At 38.8% G+C, this 18025-nt stretch overlaps 1 protein-coding gene across 1 annotated transcript; it reads left to right on the top strand.

Moving 5' to 3' along the window:
- Positions 1 to 17088: 17088 nt before the first annotated feature.
- LOC109213860 (MADS-box transcription factor 31-like) lies at positions 17089 to 17727 on the top strand. The gene has a single exon (XM_019377700.1). The coding sequence runs from the start codon at positions 17089 to 17091 to the stop codon at positions 17725 to 17727; it is 639 nt and encodes a 212-aa protein (XP_019233245.1).
- The last annotated feature ends 298 nt before the right edge of the window (positions 17728 to 18025 follow it).

Consider the following 18025-nt stretch of genomic DNA (forward strand, 5'->3'; position numbering starts at 1 on the left):
GAACCAAGAACAGCCAATAGTGAATTTCACGGAAAGATTTTAAGTTGTTTAGATTTATTCAAATCAGAATTAGAAAGTACCACGTTAGTAAGTTGCTATAAGAAGCATCTATTACTGTGAGATAAAAAAAATAAGACAGTTCCCCCTTAGATTATTTGACTGAGTGTTTACTCTAGATGTTTATAGTCGGAAATGATTTTGATGTGTATAGAAAGTTTGGGGTTAGATATTCCAATTTCGTTTAAGACAGATGAACTTTCTCTAAATGTGATCCATGTACATAGTTCGAAAAAAAAAGATAAGTATGCGACCGTTGAACAGGGTCGGATGGTGAGGGAAGTTAGAAATAACCTTATGCTTCACTTTAGTTATTCAAAGCAGAATGAAAACATGACGCTAGCAGGTAGTCAGTAAAAGAATAGTAAGTATGTTTGAGTAGATATAGTAAATTAGCAATTTCAGTAGAGCTAGTAGAGGTAAGATTTGATTCACTTAGCTAGGTTAACTCTAGTGATGTGTATGACAGTTTGAAATACCGAACACGTGTTAGAACCCATAGAGTTTAAGTTAAACCTGAAGTATAGTGACAGTGGATAAAAAATCAGCTAGGCAGTGGGAGAGCAAACTACAGAAGAATAGCCTTTAAGAGTTATCAAAAAGGGGTTTCCCCAAGATTGATAGTGTAAGCAGAGTTAAATTATTAAGATTGTGTATGATAGTTGTGAATACATTAGCTTTCCGTTATGTGAATAATTTAGTTTTTCCTAGTAAAAAAATGATTTCTCGGAAGTAAGTTGGAAGATGAGTCGTCATTGACTGCAAAGAATAGCAGAAAATAAGGAAAGTTATTTGGATCCCAACAAAAAAGGAAGGATCCGCAAGTATAAGACCTTTGGTCTAAGGGGTGATGTGAAAACCATCAGTAAGTCCAGATGGAGATTTGAAACTCGAATAGTTAGCATGGTATATGAAAAAGAAAATCAGTTCGGTAATGAGGGAAAATTGTATAATTACCATATGGATTATGTCTAGCATGTGTAAGAAACACAAAGTGAGCAAAATGATCAGCGAGCTTAGTTATTGATGATAAAGTGATCACTATTAAGCGATAAAATCATGCCTATTTATGTGTTATGAGGGTAGTGCCATTGCACAGGACTCTAAAATTTAGAGTGCATGTCAAAGACTTAGTTCACAATAATTCAATGTGTTTTCAGGATGTATCTTAAAAATATAATCAAGTATGGGAAGGATAACTCATGATTGAGGTAGATAAGAGAACTCTGGTGAAAGAAGTTCACTAGCCAAGATAGAAGTTCGACTTCGGACTCCGAAGGTGACGGAGTTGTTGTCTAGAGCAGGACTTGTTCTTCCTTAGTAGCTGAAGAGAAGGAGAAACAATTTGATGATCCCTACGTGTTGCAATTGAAAGAGGAGATTCACAAGTATAAGATGATGGCTTTTGAATATGGGGGAGATGATGGTACTTTGAGGTACCAAGACAGATTGTGTGTTCCAGACATAGATGGACTTAAAGAGGGAAGATCATGTTAGAAGCCCATAATTCCAGGTATTCTTTCCTTCCAGGTTCCCAAAATATGCATCATGACCAAGGAGATTTATTGGTTGAACGACATGAAAAAGAACGCCGCAGACTTTGTGGCCGATTGTCCGAATTATCAGCAAGTGAAAGTCGAGCAGCAGAAAGCCTAGTGTTTTATCACAGAATACACATATTTTGAGTGGAGATGGTAAATATGAAATTTAAACTAGGATCATCTTGCTGATTTTAAAAGCATGATTTTATTGGATGATTGTAAATTGACTTACCAAGTCAACACACTTCTTGCCAGTAAAAACTACAGATTCAGTAGAAGATTATACCAAGTTGTACATTCAGAAAATCATCTGATTGCATGGGACTCCGCTGTCCGTCATTTGGGACTGTGGTGCTCAGTTTAAAATGAACTTTTAGAAGTTCTTTCAGAAATGGTTAGGCACAAGTTTTTCATCCTTAGAAAGTTGGCCAGGCAAAGCGCATTATTCAAATAGTTGAGGATATGTCCTTGATGTTAAAAGTAATTGGGATGATCACATACCTCTCATTGACCTTGCTAATAATAACCTACCATTCTAGTACCAAGATGGCACGTGCGAGGCTCTATATGGGCGAAGGTGTAGATCGCCAATTGATTTGTCCAAAGTTGGTGAAGAGGAGTTGTTAGGACCAAATTTGGTCTATCAGACTACAGAGAAAGTTAAGGTGATTCAAGAGCATTTGAAGATGACTCAGAGCCGCCAAAAGTCCTATTCGAGCGTGCGGCATAGAGACCTAGAGTTTCAAGTTGATGATTGGGTGTTTCAAAAAGTTTCGCTTATGAAAGGCGTTATGAGATTTGGGAAGAAGGAGAAGCATAGTCCCTGCTATATTGGGCCATATAGATTCTTACGAAGGATCGGTCAATTAGCTTATGAGTTGGAGTTGCCACCAGAATTTGTGGTGGTACAACCAGTATTTCACGTATCCTGCTATGGCATTCAAGTTTCTAGTACTTAGATACTCATGTCAGTTCAATACTCAGATACTCATGTCAGTACAGTGCTCAGATACTCATGCTAGTTCAGTACTCAGATATTCATGTCAGCTTAGTGCTCAAACATTGGTATAAGTTTAGTACTCAGATATTAATGTTAGTTCAATACTCAATTATTCGTGTCAGTTCAATATTCATGTATCCATGTTAGTTCAGTATTCGCGTATCCATGGCAGACCAATATTCAGTCAATGCAGTAGTCATTCAGTTCAGTATCTCAACAGTTCAGTAATCATGTATTCATTCATTTTAGTATGCAAGTGTTAATGAAAGTTCATGTTTCCATCAGACCCGTTTAAGGTCCGGAGATAGCATAAGTTACAGTCAGGACAATCATTCGAGGACGAATGATCCCAAGGGGAAGATAATATATCACCCTGTACAGTCGGACTAGGTGTGGATATGTTAAATGGGTATTAATTTGATATTTTAGACATATGAAGTCCTAGAGGGATGATTATTGGTGAAAATAGTTGTTTCGGAATCAAGACGGAGAGTGAGGTGCATAAGATTCGACAAAATCGACTAAGTTTACAAAAGGTCCGTCTTCCAGCAGCAGTTAATGAAAATGTGTAAGAAATTTGGGAAAACTCAAAAGATGAAAGTTGTGCGCCATTGAAATAGATTTCCAAAGATATATTATTCAGCCCAAACGGATCTCTGTGCAAAAAGTTATGTGCGTTTTACATAAAAGTGCGCAATATGCGCGCCCCGAGCGCGGCCGCGCACCTGTGGCAGTGTTACTGCCATTTTGCGCGGTCGGGTGCCCAGGGGCGTACTTGGGGGGTCATTTTAAAGCCCTACTTCGTCCCCCACACCCCCAAAACACAAAAACTTGCTCTAGAAAGGGGAGCTCTCAAAAACCTAACTCCTTAAGGGTACCTCCACAATCCAAGTAAGTTCTAATGGTGATTCTAAGTTAATTTCAATTTTCCAACATCTTATTAACATGGGTAAACCCTCCATATCATTAGATATTTGATTGGGACATCATTGTTGAGAGAACAAACCCTAGAACTCGAATTTAAGGGGATTGAACTTCAAAAAGGTAATGTCTTCACCCTCTAATTGATTCTAGCATTGGAATAATGATTATAGACTCTATGTTCATGAGATATGAGATGATTGGTTTGATAGAAAAGCATGAAAAATTATAGGATTGGGTTGTAGATTGTCGATTATTGATTAAAGATATCGTTTATCTTATGGGTGATAAAGAAGGGTATTGAACATAGCAATTTGATGTTTCAGAATTTATCTAGGAGCAAGAGAATGAGTTTTTGGGTGAAGAAACACCATTAAATAAGGGCTATGAAGCTTTATACCCACCAAGTGTTTGATAAAATGCCCAAGTGACCAAAACATGAGTATTATTGCTAATATGGAATCCCATTGACTTGTATTGATATAGATTAAAGTCGAAAGGCTTGGCGAATGTTGTATTACGCTCAATAGCAGGAAGTTAAGGTATGTAAGGCTAACTCTCTATGTTTGGGAATGTTAATGATTCTCCCTACACTACGTTTCTTTTACGACATTACTAATTGCCTCAGAAATATAGTTTAGCCTACTTCCTTGAATAGTTGTAGAACTTCTATTCTCTAGCTTCATAACTCGTTCACCACTTTCATTCTGAACGTTGTGAGCTCAGTGCGTATTCAATATAGACTTGGTTTTGATGCCCCCGAGACTTAGTATAGATTACTCAGTATGCCATAAACAGTTGAAGTTTCCGTGGTCATAATATGTTCAAGAATACATGTCTCAGTCTAGTCCTATTCAGTATTCCAGTATTATGTAACTCATTGTGATCCAGTATACCAGTATCATGTAACTCAGTGTGATTCAGTATTTCACTATCATGTATTGCAGTTTGATTCTTAGTTCCTGAATGTTGAACACCTGTATTTGGGCCTGAGGCTGTAGTTTATATGCTTTATGCATACTTGGGCCTGAGGCCATAGTTTATGCTTTATGCATGTTTGGGCCTGAGGCCGTAGTTTATGCTTTATGCATTTTTGGGCCTGAGGCCGTAGTTATATATACGTATACTTGGGCCTGAGGCCGTAGCTTGTGCATATATATATTAGGCCTGAGGCCGTAGCTTATTCAGATAAACAGGTTGTTCATCATTCAGAAGAGGGAGTATTCATATCCTTACTTCCTTTGTTCTGTTCAGTTATCAGCTATTATTTCAGTTATCAGTTATCAATTATCAGTTATCATTTCAGTTCAGTTTTGATAGTTATCATTTCAGTTATCAATTATCAATTCTTAGTTATCAACTCAGTTTCAGTTTCAGCATTTATAATTCTTTCTTTCAGTTGCTTTACATACCTGTGCAATTCAAATGTACTGATGTCCCTTTTGCTCGGGGCCTACATTGTAAAGCCCCGAAAAATTTTTGCTAAGTAGTTTAAGATTTCGAGGTGCCAAGGTAGGCTAATTATTTTATTTTGTATGAAAACGAGGATTACTGATATAATGGATATCAATTGGATATGGTAATAAGTGTATAAGTCTTATTATAAGTGAATTGAGGTCTAAGGAGAGGCCTAAGTCTAAGCCAAGTTGGAAAATTACATATTAGACGAAAGTTGTAAATGAGTGCGCACAAGACCTCACTTTGGACGATCATATCTCCAGTTATATAAGGAGTTATGTGATGCACAACCTATGAAATTAAAGCTCTTTGAGTCTAGTTTCCAACGCAGAAAACCGTTCGTCATTTGAAGGTGTATACAGAAAGTTATGACCATTTTACTCGGCAGGTGTCACTAGCGCGACCACTAGCGCGAAGACGCGCATTTTGCGAAGTATTCTGCCTCCCACGCGCGAACATACGCGTGAACTCACGCGCGAACACGCTGGTAGGAGACCTTTAAATACCCCAAGACCGGGTCTAGAGGGTTCCCAAGTCATTTTTGGAGCAAGGGCTTGCTCTCTCAAGAGGAATCCGTCCCACTCTTCATTTCTATGATCCAAGGTAAGATTTTTGGAGTATTTTGAGTTGATTACTACTCTTAAACACTTATATTAACATGGATTGATCTTGAAAATCCATATATTTCCATTCAAATCCTTGAATTTATCAAGAACACCACAAGTGGGGATTCATAAAATTCTTACTACAAGAGGTATGTCTATCATCTCCAACTACTCTATGGTGATTATTCATGTACGATAGATACATTAGAACTCATGGGATGATGATTGAAAGCCATAAGTGCCTAACCTAGGATTGTGAGAATATTCACATGGGAAGTAGTGCGGTTTCTTAAATTCTATAAGGCACATATTTGGAGAAGAGGTTGGATAAGAAAAGTCGGAGCACAATGTTACCTTATATTTGATGCAATGTCGTGCAGGATTGGTGTTATCAGGGTATGTGTGCAAGTTAGCAGGTGTTTATTCATTTGAGACAGAAGGCATATGAGAAAACTCATTTAGTGATATCTTTTGTTGAGAATTTTGAAGAGTTAGTAGCAATTATTCACATAATATTGTAACCATATCAGGGAAATTATAGTAGAACTCAATTCGTGGGAGGTCTTATGTAAGAGGAATATGATAAAGATGTTCCACTAATGATGCAACGTGTTAAGGTGATAGTTTATGCAGTGGTATTTGCATTAAAGATTTGGCACCATTGTTGGTATAGGGTCTATGTTAATATAGTCACGGACCATAAGAGCCTTCAATATAATTTCAAACAGAAAGAATTTAATTTGAGGAAGAGAATATAGTTGGAGTTACTCAAAGGTTACGACATCGATATTCTATATCACCCGGGAAAATCCAATGTTGTGGCGGACTTTGTGGCAAAATGTACGAAATGTCGGCAAGTGAAGGCCGAACATTAAAGGCCTAGAGGATTGTTACAAAGAATATAAATTTCAATGTGGAAATGGGAAATGATCATTATGGATTTTTTTTTTGGTAGGATTACCGCGCACTACACGCAAGTTCGACTCAATTTGGGTAATTGTAGATCGACTCACGAAATCAGCTCACTTTTTGCCAGTCAAGTACCGATACTGTAGAACAGTATGCTCAGTTGTACATCAAGGAAGTAGTCAGACTTCACAGCACTCCAGTTTCTACTATCTCGGATCGAGGGGCTTAGTTCACAGCAAACTTTTGGAGGAAATTTTAGCAAGGTTTGGGTACTCAAGTAAATCTGAATACAGCTTTCCATCCGCAGACTGACGGTCAAGCAGAGCAGACTATTCAGACGCTTGAAGATATGTTGCGAGCTTGTGTTCTAGCTTTCAAAGGTAGTTGGGATGACCATTTGCCGCTTGTCGAGTTTGCTTACAATAACAGCTTTTACGCTAGTATTCAGATGGCTCCATTTAAGGCATTGTATGGGAGGAGGTGTAGATCTCCGATTGGGTGGTTCGAGGTTGGTGAAGCAGAACTGTTAGGGCCACATCTTGTGCATCAAGCTATGGAAAAAGTTAAAGTCATTCAAGAGAGGATGAAAACTGCTCAGAGTCGCCAGAAATCCTATACGGACATACGTCGCAGAGAATTGGAATTCTGAGTAGATGATTGGGTGTTCTTGAGGGTATCTCCTATGAAGGGAGTCATGCGATTTGGGAAGAAAGGCAAATTAAGCCCAAGGTATGTCGGGCCATATCGGATCGCTCAAAGGATAGGACAGGTGGCTTGTAGGCTGGAATTGCCCCTTGAGATGTCATTAGTGCACCCGGTGTTCCATGTGTCTATGTTGAAGAAAGTGGTTGGAGATCCATCCGCCATCGTTCCTACTGAGACTATTGAGGTGAGTGAAGACTTAACGTATGAAGAGGTTCCAGTTGCTATTCCTGATAGGCAAGTCCGAAAATTGAGGAACAAGGAAATTTCTTCAGTTAAAGTATTGTGGCGAAGTCAACAAGTCGAGGAAGCCATGTGGGAAGCGGATAAAGAAATGAAAGAGAAATATCCCCATCTATTCGAACAAGTCTAATAGTTGCGAACGATTGTCTTCAAGTAATTTGAGGTAGTGTTCAGATTTGTGCAAAGGCAACCCATTTTCCCGAAATTGCCTTATTGTTGTAACTTCCCAATGTGTGCCAGATTGCAAATGTTGTTGCTATTTGGGTAATATGCAACCCTTGAAGTAAATGAAAATTTTGTGAAACTTATGTGGTAGGTAAATGATTAATGATAGTGTAGATTGGTAATCGTTAATTGAAGCATTTCTGGCATGTTAAAGTGATTGGATTGTATGGGGCTCATTGAAGTGACCCAGTTGTGTGCAAGTAAATGGCATTGGTTGAACCATGTGAAATTTGTGGCGTGAAGAGAATGAACTACGTGTAAGTTGTTTAAAGTGTATGAATATGTACAGGTTATTGAGGTAATGAATTGTATACCAGTTGTAGGGATAACACAAACTGTGTAATGGTGCTTGGAAATATGTTTCGGAGGCTCTCTGACAGGTAGATAGGCCTAATTACAAATGAAACTCTGCCGACATTTCTGAAGAATTTGGGAGTTAGTCAAAATTTGGTAGTTAAAGATGTGTGACAAAAGAGATAATTTAAGCTAAGTATCTGCGGATTGACTCCACTTCTCATTCGAGGACGAATGATCCTAAGCGGGGGAGAATGTAAAGCCCCGAAAAATTTTTGCTAAGTAGTTTAAGATTTCGAGGTGCCAAGGTAGGCTAATTATTTTATTTTGTGTGAAAACGAGGATTAATGATATAATGGATATCAATTGGATATGGTAATAAGTGTATAAGTCTTATTATAAGTGAATTGGGGTCTAAGGAGAGGCCTAAGTCTAAGCCAAGTTGGAAAATTTCATATTAGACAAAAGTTGTAAATGAGTGCGCACAAGACCTCTTTGGACGATCATATCTCCAGTTATATAAGGAGTTGTGTGATGCACAACCTATAAAATTAAATCTATTTGAGTCTAGTTTCCAACGCAACAAACCGTTCATCATTTGGAGGTGTATACAGAAAGTTATGACCATTTTACTCGGAAGGTGTCACTAGCGCGACCACTAGCACGAAGACACGCATTTTGCAAAGTATTCTGCCTCCCACGCGCGAACATACGCGCGAACTCACGTGCGAACACGCTGGTAGGAGACCTTTAAATACCCCAAGACCGGGTCTAGAGGGTTCCCAAGTCATTTTTGGAGCAAGGGCTTGCTCTCTCAAGAGGAATCCGTCCCACTCTTCATTTCTATGATCCAAGGTAAGATTTTTGGAGTATTTTGAGTTGATTACTACTCTTAAACACTTATATTAACATGGATTGATCTTGAAAATTCATAGATTTCCATACAAATCCTTGAATTTATCAAGAACACCACAAGTGGGGATTCTTAAAATTCTTACTACAAGAGGTATGTCTATCATCTCCAACTACTCTATGGTGATATTCATGTATGATACATACATTAGAACTCATGGGATGATGATTGAAAGCCATAAGTGGCTAACCTAGGTTGTGTTGGTTGTAGAGATTGTGAAATGAGTTAATTAAGAAGGTTGATGGTTGGGTATGAATGAATGGTCATATATATATGTTGTTGGAAGTTATAAATTGGTTAGGAATGATGGTAGGGTGAATTGTTGGTTAATGGTGATAGTTGGATGAACCAACACTATAGTTATGAGGTGTAAATATCTATACCTACAAGGTGTTTGATAATATGCCTAAATGGCATAAGTTTTGGAATTTATTACTAATATTGGCCCTATTGAATGTTGTATTGTAGATTGAAGTTGCTTAATTGTATTGGATCCTTATAGTGTCATTAAGGGGCGAATTTGAGGTATGTATGGCTAAAACCCCCTTTTATTAGAAATTGAGCTCCGTTGGTGTTTACGAAAGTGTGGTAAGATTGGATTGGTTAATGTATTGATTGTTGCTGCGCATTAGTTGACTTGCAATTTTCTATACATATACATAAAGGATGTGCCTCAATGGGTGTAATGTACCATTCTTTATAGTTAGAGAAGGATGAAAAATACAATTATGTGTTGAAATGGTTGGGCAATAAGCCAATATCGGAACGGAGAATTATGCATGCTAGCTATGTGCTTACCTGTGATTGCAACTTGAATTGTATTTGTATATGCCTATGATCATAATTTGCAAGATGAGTATTGACAACAGAAAACAATGTGATAATGGTGGCCCTAAGTGCCAAGGAATTGATATGAGGTATGTGAAATAAAGATTTCGATGTGTTCACTAATAAGAAAGGAATAATGCCTAGGCAAGGCGACCTAGCCAATCGGGTCGTGATCGGACACCATGCTGTACACATGGTGGTAATGTGATGATATTGAATTTTGGATAAGGGCAATAAAACATTGATTGAGATATATGCCACCAATGAGGTGACCTAGCCGGTCGGGTCGTCATCGGACTCCGCTCAAGACAGCGGTGGTATTGAGACCAATGATGAACATATGAAAGAAATGCCCCAAACTAAGTTTTGGAAATTATATGAAGATTATGTGATTTGCATACTTGATTTACTCATGCGATTTACTTGTACTTGTTTGACAGTTCTTTCTAGTAAAATGGTGTTTAGTTATACATACTAGTACTATTCCATGGTACTAACATCCCTTTTGCCGGGGGCGCTACCTTTTTTTAAATAAATGTAGGTGGCTCCATAGCGGATAGTGCCGATCGTGTGTAGCGGAGCATCCTTCTTCACAGAGTCTTGGTGAGCCCCTTTCTCCTTCAAGGGGTTATATTGTGTATCTTCTTATTTCGGACTTGCACTTTTGAGGTATAGCCGGCGCCTTGTTGTCGGCGTTGTTATCACTGTCTTTTGTATCCTTAGAGGCTCCGTAGACGTTTTTGTGGGTTATGTCTGGGTATTGGGTAGGTCAATGGACTATGTTGTAATCTTGTACTCTTGCTTTCTTCTAGACTATAACTTGTATGGAACCTTGGAAGTTTAACCACGTTTTAATGTTGTGATATAAAGTGAAAAAAGATAGTGAATGTACTATCGTTACTAGTTTAAATAAAGGTAAGCATGGCTTCCTTATTCCTATTGAGTTGGGTGGTAGTGGTTGATAAGGCTTGCTTAGTTGGTTTCAATTGACTGAGCGCCGGTCGCGCCTCCCGAAGTTGGGGCGTGACATGCATCTCACGATGCAGGTAATGATTTACCGGTTGATAATTCAGAGCACTAGGATTCTCGTACCAGCTATTTGGTGATCCCCAGTTCTTTCGGGGCATTATCTTTAACTTACAGTCTTCAGTATTTTCAGACAGTTAGTGTTTTCAGTACTCCATTAGAGGCTTCATAGACTAGAGTAACAGTTAGACAGAGTCGCATGCTTTTTATATTAAGCTATCTTGGATACAAATATGTTTCAGAATTGTATTAGTATTTCCGCACTTTGATTTTTATCATCCAGACTTCCATATACCACCATGTATTAGTTTATCTTCGGCATTTAGTATGTTATGATATCACATGTTGATTCAGCCAGCCAATTGGTTCGCTCGGTCGCATGTAGTCAGGCACCGGGTGCCGTGTTACGTCCACGCCATGGTTTGGGGAGTAATAAGGACTCGGTATGGTCATTACGAGTTCCTCGTTATGTCATTTGGGTTGACCAATGCCCCAGCAACATCTATGCATTTGATGTACAGTGTATTCCGGCCATATCTTGACTCGTTCATCATTGTCTTTATTGATGACATTCTGGTGTACTCCCGGAGTCGGGAAGATCATGAGCAGCACTTGAGGACAATGCTTCAGATATTGAGAAAAAAGAAATTGTACGCAAAGTTCTTGAAATGTGAGTTCTGATTTGATTCCGTGGCATTCTTGGGTCACGTAGTATGAAGTGAAGGGGTCAAGGTGGATCCGAAGAAAGTGGAAGCGGTGCAGAGTTGGCCCAGACCATCCTCAGCTACAGAGATCCTTAGTTTTCTTCGCTTGGTAGGTTATTATCATCGATTTGTTGAGGGGTTTTCATCTATTGCAGCACCTATGACCAGGCTGACCAAGAAGGGTGCTCTGTTCAGGTGGACGGAGGAGTGTGAGGAGATCTTTTAGAATCTCAAGACAACATTGACTACAACCCTAGTATTGATATTTCCTACAAGATTGGGGTCTTATATTATCTATTGTGATGCCTCGAGGATTAGCCTTGGGGCGGTATTGATGCAGGAAGGTAGGGTGATTGCCTACGCGTCTAGACAGTTGAAGGTGCATGAGAAGAAATATCATGTCCATTATCTTGAGTTAGCTGCTATTGTTCATGCCTTGAAGATCTGGAGTCATTATTTGTATGGCGTTCCTTGTGAGATCTACACTGATCACCGGAGTTTGCAGCATCTGTTCAAGCAGAAGGACCTTAATTTGCGTCAGAGGAGATGGTTTGAGCTGTTGAAGGACTATGATATCACTATCTTGTATCACCCAGGCAAGGCCAATGTGGTGGTTGATGCTTTGAGTTGCCGGGTAGAGAGTTTGGAGAGTTCTGCTTATCTACCAGCAGCAGAGAGGCCCATGGCGATGGACGTTCAAACCTTAGCCAGCCAGTTTGTGAGATTGGATATTTCGGAGCCCAGTCGGGTTCTAGCTTGTGTAGTTTCTCAGTCTTCTTTGTTTGATCGTATCAGAGAGCGTCAGTATGATGACCCTCATTTGCTTGTCCTCAAGGATAAGGTCCTGCATGGTGACGCCAGAGATGTGACCATTGATGATTACGGGGTATTGATGATGCAAGGTCAGATATGTGTACCAAATGTTGATGGGCTTCGGGAGTTGATTTTTGGAGGAGGCCCCCAGTTCGTAGTATTCCATCCATCCGAGTTCCGCGAAGATATATCAGGATTTGAGGCAGCACTATTGGTGGAGGAGGATGAAGAAAGACATAGTTGGGTTTGTAGTTGGGTGCCTCAATTGTCAGCAGGTGAAGTATGACCACCAGATACCGGGTGGCTTGCTTCAGCAGATAGAGATTCCAGAGTGGAAGTGGGAGCGGATCACCATGAACTTCGTAGTTGGACTTCCACAGACTTTGAGGAAGTTCTACGCCATTTGGGTAATTGTGGATCGGCTGACTGAGTCCGCGCACTTCATTCCTGTGTGTACTACCTATTCTTCAGAGCGGTTGGCTGAGATTTATATCCGGGAGATTGTTCGTCTGCAAGGTATTCTAGTTTCCATCAGATGGAGGTACTCAGTTTACATCACGGTTCTGGAGGGCCTTCCAGCATGAGTTGGGTACTCGGGTGTAGTTGAGCACAACATTTCACCCCGAGACGGACGGACAGTCTGAGCGCACTATTCAGATTCTTGAGGATATGTTATATGCGTGTGTGATGGAGTTTAGAGGTTCTTGGGATTAGTTCTTACCACTTGCGGAGTTTGTCTACAACAACAGTTACCAGTCCAGCATTCAAATGGCACCGTATGAGGCTCTGTATGGTAGGCGGTGTAGGTCCCCGGTGGGTTGGTTCGAGCCGGGCGAGGCTAGACTATTGGGCACAGACTTGGTTCAGGATGCTTTGGAGAAGGTTAAGGTGATTCAGGATAGACTTCGCACAGCCCAGTCCAGACAGAAGAGTTATGCGGATCGGAAGGTTCACGATCTTTCATTTATTGTTGGACAGCGGGTATTGCTTTGGGTTTCGCCTATGAAGGGCGTTATGAGATTTGGGAAGAAGGACGAATTGTGCCCTTGGTTTATTGGTCCCTTTGAGGTATTGTGACGTGTTGGGGAGGTTGCTTATGAGCTTGCCATACCTCCCAGCTTGTTAGGAGTTCATCCGGTATTTGATGTTTCGATGCTCTGGAGGTATCACGGCAATCTATCGCACGTGTTGGATTTCAATAGAGTCCAGTTGGACAAGGATCTATCTTATGTTGAGGAGCCAGTGGCAATATTGGACAAGCAGGTTCAAAAGTTAAGGTCAAAGAGCAATGTTGAGGAGCCAGTGGCAATATTGGACAGGCACTATTGGGTAACGAATTCTACCTCTAATTTGGTTCTAATACATTAATCTATTGTTGTTTTTCACATCTAAGAATTTGAGTGGAAGAATGGGGACTTGGGAGAAAAGTTTTCCAACTGAGTTTTTGGGTTTTGATCGGGTTTTAGTTGTCGGAATTGAGTAATTTTTGGACGAGTGATCTCGTGAGTGAATGGGTGTTCTAAATTGGTAACTTTTACTCGATTCCGAGACGTGGGCCCGGAGAGGATTTTTGGTCGTCTTTCTAATTTATCGCCATAACTTTAAATTCATTAGTTAAATTAGTTGCTTGTAGTTTTATTTAGGTTATGTAATTGATTTGATTAGATTTGGGCCACTCAGAGTTGGATACTCGTGGCAAGAGCGTGGTGTCGGATTGATATTGAGCTGGTTCGAGGTAAGTGGCTTGCCTAACCTTGTGTAGGGAAACTCCCCTTAGGATTTTGGTACCGTTGTTATATGAATGTTGTGTACGTGAGGTGACGAGTTCGTGCATGTGCTAATTATTGAAAAACCCCATTTTCATTAAGTAAATATCTGTGTTTTTCCTTCAATTGAGCAATACTAGTATTAGAAGCTCCTGTTTAGCTTAGGAAAGCATGCTTACGTGACTTATCTGTCTTAACTCCTTACTTGTATTCTGTGTAACATGTTTAGGGTAGAATTACCTGTTTTCCTTGATACGAACTTGTATAGACCTATAAATTTCCTTGTTGTGGTTGTTGTATATTTACTTTGGGACTACGAAACGGAATTCTGGGAGATCCCCTTGCATGTTTACTTTGGGATTACGGGACGGTATCGCGGGAGATCCCCATGTACTGGATATTTAATTTGGGACTACGGATCGGTATTCCGAGAGATCCCCTTGCACATCTACGTTTTGGACTACGGGACGGTATCCCGGGAGATCCTCTGCACATTTTACGTTTGGGACTACGGGACGTTATCTCTGTGTACTCAGCTATTTCTTTCTGTGATTTCATCCTTATTGACTGTTAGAATTTTAATTATATTGTCGTTTCCTACTGTTTTACCTTGTTATGTATATAACCAGTAGGCCCTGACCTTCCTCGTCACTACTCGACCGAGGTTAGGCTTGGCACTTAATAGGTACCGATGTGGTGTACTCATGCCCTTTTCTACACATGTTTTTCGTGTGCAGATCCAGGTTCTTCTGCTTAGCCATACTATCCGTGAGGCGAGGCGATTTAGAGACTTTGAGGTATATCTGCCGCGTCCGCAGCCTAGGAGTCCCTCTCTATTCTCCCTTCAGTTATAGACTTCTTGTACTTTTCTTTCGTTTAGACTTCTAGAGTTAGAACATTATCTATTTCTTCAGCTTGTGATTCATGAGATTCCGGGTTTTGGAAGTGTTATTATTGGTCGAGAGAGTTATTATTGTATATGCCGAGCGGCATTTTATACACTTCATTTTTATTTACCTGTTAGTTGGCTAGTTTTGTACTTTTAATTCCTTTTTTTCCGCTAATTGTTAGGCTTACCTAGTCGTAGAGACTAGGTGCCGTCACGACAGTTCATTGAGGGAGAACTTGGGTCGTGAAAAATAGAATTCATGACTCTGCTGTACTACCTAATCTTGGGAGGATTGTTGCGATTATTGTCGCGTAGGCTTGTTTCACCTTTATTTCGGTATTTATATTAATCTATGTTTTAAAAATATCATATTAATTGGTTTAACTGTTGTAAGTGATCGACTCAACTAGTTTTGGAGACTAGGTTCCTTAATGTGGGATTTTTGGTCGTGACATTTATATCGTTCCATTCTATTTGAAATATAAATATTATGAGTATCCAATACCGTATTATGTTTCCTAGTATTTTGTGCTTTTGTCATCAAATTGAAAAGAATCTTTAATATATACTACGTGATGCGATATGGTAAGCTATTATAATTATATAGTGCTGACCGTTGCATGATTAAATTTATTCTAATCAGAAAGAAAACATTGACATTTATTTGGCAATTGCTCTATTTAATTTTTTTTCTCGAATTGCTTTAATGAACATTCACAAATTTGTGATACTTTAACACTGTTGGATAGTATGGTGATACTTAGCAATTTAATTAAAGAAAATACTAATTTTTAAATAAGGTAAGTAACATTATAATTAAGGAAATTACATGAATGGCACCCAATTCAATTACCTTGATAGGTCATTCTACAACATTGTTGTCTGGTGATGCGAGTTATTCGCAAGATCACGAAGAGGTGGAAGCATTACGAAAAGAAGTTGAAGAGTTGAAGGAGGAACGGAAAGAAGATCGCGCAAATTTTAACAAATTGCAGAGTCTAGTGGAGAAATTTATGAGCGAACGTCCGTTTGGTCCTTTGAATGGCGAGGATGGCGGGGATATTGAGTTTTAGTTTGTTATGGTCATGATGTTTGAGACATTATTATTTGTTGTAGTTGGATGTTTAGACTTGGTAATATTTACACTTGACTATGATTGTAATATTTTAGACTAGATTGAATGGTGCCAGAATGTTTAACTCTTTTTGAATGTTTTAGTTACAAATATTTATGTTTTGCATTTTATAGATTTGATTAGTTGCAATGGTGGATTGATTGGTTGTTGTATATTTTAATTGGTAGGTGGTACTGCTTTAAAAGAGCTGGAATTTGGCAAAAAATTTTCAGTTTTCCGACTTATTTCCGACCATAGTAGTCGCAAAATGCATCAAAATATTCCAAATTCAAGAACATCTGTGATTACTGTAGTCGGAAATATAAATAAATAAATAGTTTTAAATTAGATTTGCGACCACGGTAGTCGGAACTATAAATAAATAAATAATTTTAAATTAGATTTGTGCCTACAGTAGTGGAAAAACTCAAATAAAATTAAATAATATTATAATTATATATACCGTTTGCGACCGAAGTAGTGGGAAAGTTAATATAAAATTAAAATTTAATTCAACCTGTTTGCGACCGTGTCAGTCGAAAACTTTACCACATTTATTAGTCGTTTTTCTATTTTGCCTTAGCGACCGTTGTAGTCGCAAATTACGGACGAATTCGGTCGCAAACTATTTCAGACCAGCTATTTTGCAACTAGGACTTTTCGGTCTGAATGTAGTCGGAAATTAGCATTTTCTGACCACTTTTTAACCGTTTTTGCAGTCACAAAATAGCCATTTTCTAGTAATGAATTAAACTGATATGCTGATTTCATAAATTTTCTACCATAAAAGGTAAATACATAAAAGATTGTATAGCTTAAATTGGGATAATATTTATCTTTCAACATGTACAACTAAATTATTACCTCAATAAAAGTGTGAACACCCATTTTTCCAATTATACACTTATTTATATGTTATTACCATGTCTGGATATGATAGATGGATTTTCTATATATGTCCTAAAAGTAGGTCATTGAAAGATATATAGCTACCCTCCCAAGCCTCCATATATACTTTATTTTATACCTTTAAACTTCCACAGTTGGAATAGAAAGTGTATTTTAGGTCTTCCTTGAAAAATGGTTAATGAGCATAGAAGATCAGTTGTTCTTCAAGAAAGGATGGAAACTTTGTTTAAGAAAGCAGAAGAGCTATCTGTTCTATGTGATGTAGAAATTGGTATTATTGTTTTCAGCCCTGATAAAAAAAATGCTGTATATGAGTGGCCATCAAGAGATAAATTTAAACAACTCTTGATGAGATATCTAGATAAACCACTGGTAGAGAGGCTTAAGAAGTTGACAACAAATGAAATGTTCCTCATGAAGGAGATGGATGCTAAGATGAAGATAATTGAGCAGCAGAAGACTGAAGAAAAGGAAATGGAACAGCTATTTAGCCAGTTATATCTTGGGGAAAAGACTGTCTTTGATCTGGATAAAAGACAACTTATAGGTGTTCGCAACTTAGCTATAAAGGCGAAAGAGAAGGCCGTTAAAAGGAGAATACAACTCAAGTTACAAGATCAACGTCTTTCGTCACCAATTAATCGGATACAACTTCGAGTGGCTCCACTTAATGTACAGGATGAACGTCTTCAGTTACCTGTTGAAGATCCTTTGGCACTTCGATTGGCTCCACTTAACGTACAAGATCAACGTCTTCAGTTACCTGTTGATGATCCTTTAGCTCTTCGATTGGCTCCTCCCGAGAATTAATGAATATGGTTAATCACAATCAGAGATTAGCGCAACAACAATCAAAAGTTTATTTGTGCAACTTAGTTATCGAAGCTTCATATTCTTTGCCTATAGGAAAGCTTACATGTGAAACTATCAAGATATTTGATGTGTTCCATTTCTCTTTAATGTATCTTTGCTTCTTTACTTATTTATTTTGTTTTCTATTTAGTAATAATCGTCGTCCAAAAGTCACTTTATAGTTTCAGTTTTGCAAATGAAGAGTAGTGTTATATGCATTTCCAGTTGCGGATTTTCAGATGCAAATCGGCCAGAT

The sequence above is a fragment of the Nicotiana attenuata genome, unplaced genomic scaffold, assembly GCF_001879085.1.
Source record: "Nicotiana attenuata strain UT unplaced genomic scaffold, NIATTr2, whole genome shotgun sequence".
NCBI lineage: Eukaryota > Viridiplantae > Streptophyta > Magnoliopsida > Solanales > Solanaceae > Nicotiana > Nicotiana attenuata.